This window comes from Monocercomonoides exilis, assembly GCF_001643675.1.
Source record: "Monocercomonoides exilis strain PA203 chromosome Unknown scaffold10-1930038, whole genome shotgun sequence".
NCBI lineage: Eukaryota > Preaxostyla > Oxymonadida > Polymastigidae > Monocercomonoides > Monocercomonoides exilis.
The window spans coordinates 1,338,851-1,347,836 of NW_027150555.1; the positions used below are offsets into that span (position 1 = coordinate 1,338,851).

The following is an 8,986-nucleotide window of genomic DNA, read 5'->3' on the forward strand; positions in this document are numbered from 1 at the left end:
TTTTCGTTCAGAAAAGTTCATTTTGACAAATACCATCAGCCATGTTCAGTTCTTCAACACTCAGAATATATCACAATTAATAATGCACATTTGCAAACACAATAAATTTCTTGCCCATATTTCTTCTTTCGAAACATATGCACGATACAGGATGGCTGTTCAAAGTTATTGAGCAAATCTCTTTTCTCCAATTTTCCCCAAATAACCCGTTATAATCTGGCAACAATTTATCTTTGGGCTCCAGCCGTTTTTTAATAAAACAATCTTCAACAAAAGCTCATTTTTGAAGAGGATTCATTGGCCTCCTGAGTTCTTGGCTCATCCACATCAACAGCATCGGACATTGTGAGCATTGCTGCTTCTGGTGGAAATATTTTGATCAGCTCTCTTTTAACCTCCACAAGGCTTGGCCGATCCGATGGATTGTGCGAAACACATCGATGAATCACCCCAAATAGCTTTGAGGAGTTAATTACTTCAAGATTTTGCCTCTCACCGTTCACAATCTTCTGCCCAGCAATCTCTGCCTCGTATTCTCCAAATGGGATCTGAAGTGTCAAGCACTCCCACAACATCATCCCAATCGAAAATGCAACTGATTCCTTTGTTGCTCCCATCTTCTTGTTCATCTGCAGCTCTGGTGCCTTCCATCTCAAGCACTCTTTTTTGAAGCTATCCTCATTCTCAAAGGCGGAAGAGGGCAGAGAGTCATCATCATCATCGCTGGCAGAAGTCACAACAGTTGATGAGGAGATGGAAGAAGAATCCGAATCATCATCAGACAATAAATCTGAATGCATCACAATGCAGATCACCATGTGTTCAGAAAACAGCACAATGTGAGGACTCAGATTGGAAAGAGAAGAAAGAGGATTTTCCATTTCGTCAAATGAGTGAATGGCTCCATTCGCCACCCAGAACAGGATTTGAGTAGCTGTTTGCTCTCTTTCTTTCAACGAGCCAATCGCCATCTCCTTCTTTTCGTTCCTCCCATGCAGCAGCATGAATAGCGAATCTCTTAGATCCACAATCAGTTTCTCGTGAGGCGATGAGCATGCCATTGCATCCACCAGATTCGACATCGATGAGGTGGTCGGGCACAGGCTTTCTGTTCTGACAAATGTGGATTCAGTGTCTGAAGTGTCTGTGGTGGAAGTAGTTGAAGTGGATGAAATGGATGGTGATGGAGTTCTCTTTCTCGAAATATCTTCTTCTTTCTCATCAGCTTTCTCCAGTGCCCATTCTGGAATCTTGCCTGAATCCTTTCCCAATATATATTCAGTGGAGCCACTCTCGCTCAAAAGATACTCTTCTGACTCAGAATGCACCATCTGCTTCCCATTCATTCTCTTCTTCATCCTCTCTTCATTCTTCTTCTCTGCCTCTCTCTCTGCTCTCCTCCACTGCTCTTCTGGTGACATCTCCATTGTCACCATCTCAAATACCTTCGGATCCTTTTTAATATTGTCTTCCACGATTATCTCCAATTCTTCTGTTCGTCTCTTTTGCTTCTTCCATCGAACAGCAAGGATAATAGACACAACAAGAACTATTAAGAACATAATAATAAATATAACTGCAATTATGAAAGCCCATGATTTTTCTTCTTTTCCTCCTTCAACAATTCTTTCATCTCCATTTAACTGACTTTCACTTGCATTCTTCAGAATAAATGATTTCGTTGATGAAGGAGATTCTGCATTTCCAAACAAAACAGAAACACTCACCTCGATTTCATTTCCACAATTGTTGAGGAGATCTTTTGCCACACTTCCTTCAACTTTTCTTTCTGACAAAAATCCATTTGAATCAAAATCATGCTTTTCAACCTCTTTCTCTTCTCCCTTCCTCTTCACAACTGAGAATGACAAGTTGCATGGAACAAGAAGCAATCCTTTGAATGTTAGTTTCATTCTATCTGTTGTTTCTTTTGCTTCCACACTCTCCAGCACAGGAATGAAGAATGATGAATCCCTTTCTGAAACAATCCCTTCAAAACTGCATCCGTCATTCAACATCCAAAGTGATGTGTTATCCTTCAATCCATTTCCTCCTTTCAAACTCATCACATTCAATGTTCCAGAACCAGAACAGATGATATTTTTTCTCAATGATGGATACTTTTCAATTGATGGATTATTGTTCTCAAATAACCCCATCTCAATAATCACATTTCCTCCACTCATTGTGATTCCACCCTCTGGTGAATTCGAGATTGTTGTATCTTTCATCAAAACAGAACTCTTCACAACATCAACAAGCGATCCATTCCATTTGCACACATCATCATTTGCTGAATTCTTTTTACTCCGAAACTCATCATCAGACCCAGTCAGTTCACATGTTTGCAAAGACAGAGATGACCCAGTGGATATTTTAACCAAGCTCCCTTTCTTTGAAGGTGTGAAACATCTTTCAAATGAACAATTCAACAATTGGCTTCTTGTTTTTTCACAGGCTGACTCAACCATACGGGAATTGATGCTGTTGTTGCTGGTGATGTTTGAGAATGATGAAATGCCCATCTGCAGAACAACCCTTTCTCCAACATCTTTCTCATTGACATGTTGATTCTTCTCTTTTATCAGAGAAATAAAGCTTTCCCCATGCAGCAGAATATCTGATGCTATCAGTTGAGTGATATTCACTGATGAACCTGGTTCAGCAATAATCGTATTTTCGGTCGTTTTTATTTCCAATATCTTGATCTGATTTATTGTTGCAATCGACCCGCTTTTGAAGAAAAATAACTGATGCGTTGTGCTCATCACATTTATCGAGCCCTTCACTATCTCAAATGAGCCACCTTCAATCACAAAAAGGCTTGAATTGAGGATGAACTCAATTGATGAAGATTGCATGATACAATTTTCAAATGTCAATGAACCATTCAATTGCTTCATAATTGCTGTGTGCTCAGCTGAGAAATGCTCGCCAAATGAAAACAAACAACTTTCAACCAAACATTCATTTTCAAACATTATTATCCAAGATCCGTCAAATATCTTTTCAATCAATGAATTGAAATGAATTATTGATTGCTGTTTGATGATTGACTTCAGCGTGAGATTGCTAATGACTGTCGGTTCAACAACCACTGTTGATGAATCAACACAAATCGCATTGAATAGCCCAACCTGCACATGCCTCACTCCGTGTGACACGCTTCGGCAAGGATTGTCCTGCTTCCCACACTGGTTGCTGTCTTCAAACTTCATCGACACAAACACCTGCGGCGTGTACAGAAATGTGATCAGCGGGATGAGATCGATGTCTGAATGTGTCAAGTCGCTTCCACAAATCGATGTGTTCATACGCAGTGAGGATTGCGAAAAGTCAAGAGCAAAAAGTGTTTCATTGATCTGCTTATCGATCGAATAGCAGTTAATAAACATATCCTTTCCCATGAATGCACTGTTCATCATGAATTGAACACTCTCAACGTGAAGAAGAAGCGGGCTTGAAGGGGTTTGAAAAGGAGCATCTGGATCACAAAAGTCCAGCATCATTCCGCCTCCTCTCCCTGTGCTCTCAGAACAAGTGCACAACACAAATGCACAGTTTTTCACTCCCAGACTTGATTCCTCATTCTTCATGTGCATCATCAGCCCTCCTCCTCTGTTGCTTTGCCGGCTGATGCAGTTCCAGAATGTACAATTCTCCATTCCACAATCCAATCCAGCAAACTCTTTCACACCCAAAAACACTGATCCTTCCTCAGTTCTCGACACATTCTCGACTGTGACAGATGTCATGTTCATTGATGGGCAATCCACTGGCAAATCAGGTGAATTTCCTAAAGCCAACTGATTTGAATGGAGTTCAGAAGGGAAAACTGATATGAAGCAATCAGAAGAAACAGACGAATTTGTGAATGATGTGTTGTGCATGTGCACAGAATGGAAATTAGCAGAAAGTCGCAGAAATGGGTTTGCAAGAGACAAAGTCACAACGGTACAGTGTTCCAGGGAGACATCTCCCTCCACAATGTCGAGCACACACAAGGAAGAAGGTGACGAGGTGTCAAATGGAATGAATTTGCAAAGAGAGAAAGACACTGAATGGACAGAGTGGACGAACGATTTGCAGAACTCACATCTGCTCGGAAGATCAATAATAACGCTTGAGAAAGTTAAATTCACTGAATTAGAGATCAGCGAGCCATCATCTGAGGAATTTCCATCATCAGAAATGAACAAGTGTACAGCCTCATCACCTCCTTCGATTGAAATCAAATGTCTGTTCTCATCGGACGGTTTTGAAGGCAGCAAAGTAACTGAATGTTTGAGTGAAGCTGATTCTTCCACTTTGATGATCGATTTCTCCAAAGCAACTGGAGAAAATCGCATTTTGATCATGTGATCAATCGACGAACATGGCACTTCTGAATATCCACATCCACTGAAGTCTCCTCCTTTCTCTTTCGAAACAAACCCATCTCCACTCCAATTATCCCACAAATACACAACAAGCGGAATCACATATCCCCCTTCTCCTGTTATCTTCCTCTCCCATCCACATAGCTCATCCAACGATCCCAACTCCTCAGAACTCATCTCCCATTTGAAGCTATTCTCATTCACAATCTCACTCAGATCCCATCCAGAAACAAACATATTCTTCCCTTTCCAGGCATTGCATCCCTCAAATGCCATCTCTTCCATCATAAATTTCTCTATTTCCTCTGGCAATGCAGCAAACATCCCTCCTCCCATTCCCTTTCCTCCATCCTCAACATCCTCTGATGGAACTTCACATTCAGACAAATTCACATTTTTCATTTCAAAACTTCCTCCACTTCCAACTGATATCATCATCCCTCCTCCTCTCAGTCCTTCTTCGTTTTTGCACTTTGATGATATGCTCGTGTTCTTGATCGATATGGTTCCTCCACCACTCATCTCCACTTTCACGCATCCTCCACTTCCTCCATCATTTTTCAAATCTGTCAATGTGCATCCCTCAACTGCCACTTGTGATGCTCCATTCACATTGATTGGCGAAAGCGCAGCGAAAGTGATATCCTCAGAAACAACCAATCTTGTGAGCTCCAATTCACCTCCACTCACATGAATTAACGAAAATGCCACAGAGCTCTCAAGAGAATCAGCTGAAAATACAATCGAAACATTGCTCAAAGAGAGAAAGATTGTTGACTGAATAATCGAAGATATTGAAGAAGGAAGAATACAAGGAAGAACAAAAGAGAGAAAAGATAGAGAAAAACTGCCAATGCATTGAATGATATTGTTGCAGTCAGAAGAGATATTGTTAGTCAAGGCAACATTCACCAAGGGATATTGGCTCAAAGAAGATGATGCTGGTGAAGAAGAAATTGATATTTGAGATGTTTGAAACAAAGGCACAACAAACGGATTCTTGATCGATGCTGATGATATCACTTCCATCGCATTCACCGATTCATTCACTCTCTCACGTATGCAGAAATCGATTGTTGAACAGCAAAAAGTCGAATGTCCACAATGCGAATGATCAAAACCACTCCCTTTAATGAATATGGGGGATTTCAAGTCACATAGATACACGTGCAACGGAATCACAGGCATCACTGTCCCATTCTCACATCCAGACAAATCATCTCCAAAATTTATACAATTGTCATTTTTTATGAATCTGATGGATGATCTGTCAATCTTCTCCTTCAACAAAATTCCACATTCACAGAAGATAAAAATATCTCTTCCGTAAGAGGCTTTATTTAGGTTCTCAACTGAAAACGTCACATTTTCACATATTGTGAATTTTGATTCAATGGAGTCAACATCAATATACAATCCTCCTCCTCTTCCTTTTCCAATAGGATTTCCTGCATAGCATCCTTCAAATTTTGATGTTCCATTCACTATTAATTCTCCACGGGAAATCATTCCTCCTCCACTGTTTCCCACTGATATATTTTCTAAATGACAGTTTTCAACAGCGACTCTTCCTGAGGATGCGTTGCGCCACTCAATCACACCTCCATTTCCAGACATCCTTTGAATCAGCGAAAAGTTTGTGTTTACCACATATAAAACTGAACTTAACTGATTGACATTGCATGCAATGAAACTGTCCGACAAGAAATTCATGCTTGTTATCCCAACTCCTGATAATTGCACACTCCCTCCACGTACGTTTATAAAAGACGCTTCAAGCTGTAATGAACTTTCAATTGATGATATTTCACATTCCTTTATTGTCAACGATCCATCTCCATCCATCACCACAAATGGCATGCTTGCACCACTCTCTGCATTTCCTTGAAGCATTGTCACTTTTTGAACGCAAAAAGTTCCAGATGCAACATTAATAACAGATAATGACGATGATGCTGATTGTACAACACATTCGTTCTTTGACAATCCACAAACACTGAATTCTCCGGAAGAAATCGTTATTTGTTCTTCTTTGAACACACTTGGTCGCAGGATCAGAGTTTTATTCAAGCTGCCTGTTATTCTTCCAAGTGAATATTTGATTGAGCGACATAAAGGAGCAAAACCACACTGCCCATGATCAATTCCGACTGAATAATCAGCTGTTATTAGATAATTATTCTCATTGTCTTTCATCCACAAACTCATATCTGATATGTTCGAACATTCATAGTCTCCATCATTGCATCTTGTGATTCTTGGTGATGGACTTAATGAATAACAAAAAGAAATGTTGCTTTCATTGATTGACTTCCACTTCTGGTAAAAAGCAATGTGTATGTCATGCCCATATGCGTTATTTTCAGCTTTATTATTTTGGAAAATGCAATACTTCAGACTTATTGATGTCTGATTCGATTCTTTTTCTCCAGCAAAAAATATACATGGAGCATAGCCTTCGCTCCTGCAATTCTGCATCAGACAATTTGTTATTAAAGTTGATGTTTCAATACAATATAAATGAGTAACTGATGAGTACTTAGTCGAGGTTGCATTGTCAAAAATACATGAATAAACAATAAAGTTCATTTTCTTTGCATTTGGGAAATAAAAACAAGTTTTGCTTTCTGATGAGCAATTTGTGAACGAAGTTGAATTTAATTGAAATGAAAACACATTATCAGCTCTAAACCCACCAGTTTCTCCAAACGCAGAACATTCATTTACAAGGCATTCATCAGAAACAAATTTACCAGAAGATTCGATCATGAAAACAGCTCCTCCGTGCATTTTTGAAGAACATCCAATGAATGAACAACGATGCAATATTATTGTTGCACTTCCTTCTCCAAAAAGAGCACCACCTGTTTCATCACTCTGAATGTTGAATGTATCATCGTTAAACTCATTTTCTCCTTCTGAAAATGGCAACCTTTCATTATAAGTTGTATAGCATTTCAAAAACGATGAATTACTGCAATAAAAAGAGATCATCGCAGGCGATAAAATCCCTCCAGAATATGGACTTTCGCAACCAATCATCACTGTTCTTTTCACCAGGACTCTGTAAGAACATCCATTTTTATTATCCCACTTTTTTGTTGATTTTGACAAAGTGATATTTTCGAACAAAGTATCAGATACAGATATTGATGAAAGACAATTCGAAGAAAGAAAAGGGTCATTTCCAAGAATTCTAAATGATGAAATTCTCAAAGATGACAAGCACAATTCACCACCTTGAGGAAGAACTTTCTTTGAACGATAAGCTATCAAAGATGATAATTGGCGATCCTGAACAATAAAATTAAATGTAATATTTCTGAGACATATTCGGCCTCCTGAACAATCAAGCAGATTTTTTGATTGTGTATGGACTGAAAATGAACAGATAGAAATATCCAGCTGCGAACGTGAATCAACTGATGCCAAATGTGTCTCCATGTTTATGTTACAGGATAGTGCAGACAAGTTAATTGTTGAGTTTTGAACAACAAAAAATGAATACACATTTTCCAATTCACCTTGCTTGCTCTTTTCTTTGTTTGTCTGTTCAAATGATAATCCTTGCTTTTCTGAACTCAAAATAGTTGTTGCATGACAAAAAAATTCAATTCCATCAAGATTGTTTCCTGAAACCAACAAATAAAACACGAGGTGCCACAAAATGATCAGATTCATGGAATGTTGATAATCAATAATTCTATTATGCATAAGATCTACAAATTTGAATTACATTATCGATAAAAGGTTTTTTCTTTGAAATTGAGAAAATTGAACTTTTCAATAACGATTAATTTGCAAACAATAATTAAAAGAAAGTATGCTTGCTTTTCTTCGTTTTGTTGGCTGAATTCATTGTGAAATAAAATTTTATTTCAAAATCAAATTAAATAAATTCCAATCACTTCCTTCAGCGCGAATTCACATTGTTGAATCTTAACAAATGACAGAATTTCGCTCGAAGAATACAGCAAATGGATTCAGATTAAAATGTTGTGAAATATTGAACAAAATCAGAAAAAATCATTTTTTAGTATGAAAATGTCTCGACAATTCAGTATCTTTGTTGAATAACTTTTCAGAAAGATTGCAAACTGGATTGAAAATAACAATATATTCTTTTTGCTTAAAAAGTTTGAACAGAAGAACAACAGAACTTCAGAAAAGCTGATAAGATAAATCAAAAGAATGCTTCAAAAGCTCGGTGAATTCCTCAATCAAATCTCGTGAAAGTTCATTAATATGCAATGAGGCATATTCTTTTAATGCGCATAAACTGTGCACGATTGAAAAATTCATTTTTATTTTGATCGTTTCTCATAATAAAAGTTTTCATCTCCAAAAATTAGAATGAACCGATCAAAGCAGGGAGGAAAAAATGCATTGCCTTTATTTTCCATATGGAAATATGTTTTTGTAAGCAATTAAATCATCCTTCTTTCTTTATAGTGATTGAACGCTCTCTCAATGAACATTTTGAAAATGCAATTATTTTTATCAACAAAAAATAAATTGAAACAAATTGTGAAATTAACCGTTCTATTTGCTATTTGTGGTTTAACGTGGTGCACATGAGGAGAATGCAGAGGTTGTAATTGCATGCA

At 38.0% G+C, this 8,986-nt stretch overlaps 1 protein-coding gene across 1 annotated transcript; it reads right to left on the minus strand.

Moving 5' to 3' along the window:
* Positions 1–266: 266 nt before the first annotated feature.
* MONOS_5800 (uncharacterized protein) lies at positions 267–6,587 on the minus strand (the record flags this gene model as incomplete). The annotated part of the gene is made up of 1 exon (XM_067875982.1): positions 267–6,587. One exon carries the CDS (start codon positions 6,585–6,587, stop codon positions 267–269), a length of 6,321 nt encoding a protein of 2,106 aa, XP_067732092.1.
* Between the last annotated feature and the right edge of the window lie 2,399 nt (positions 6,588–8,986).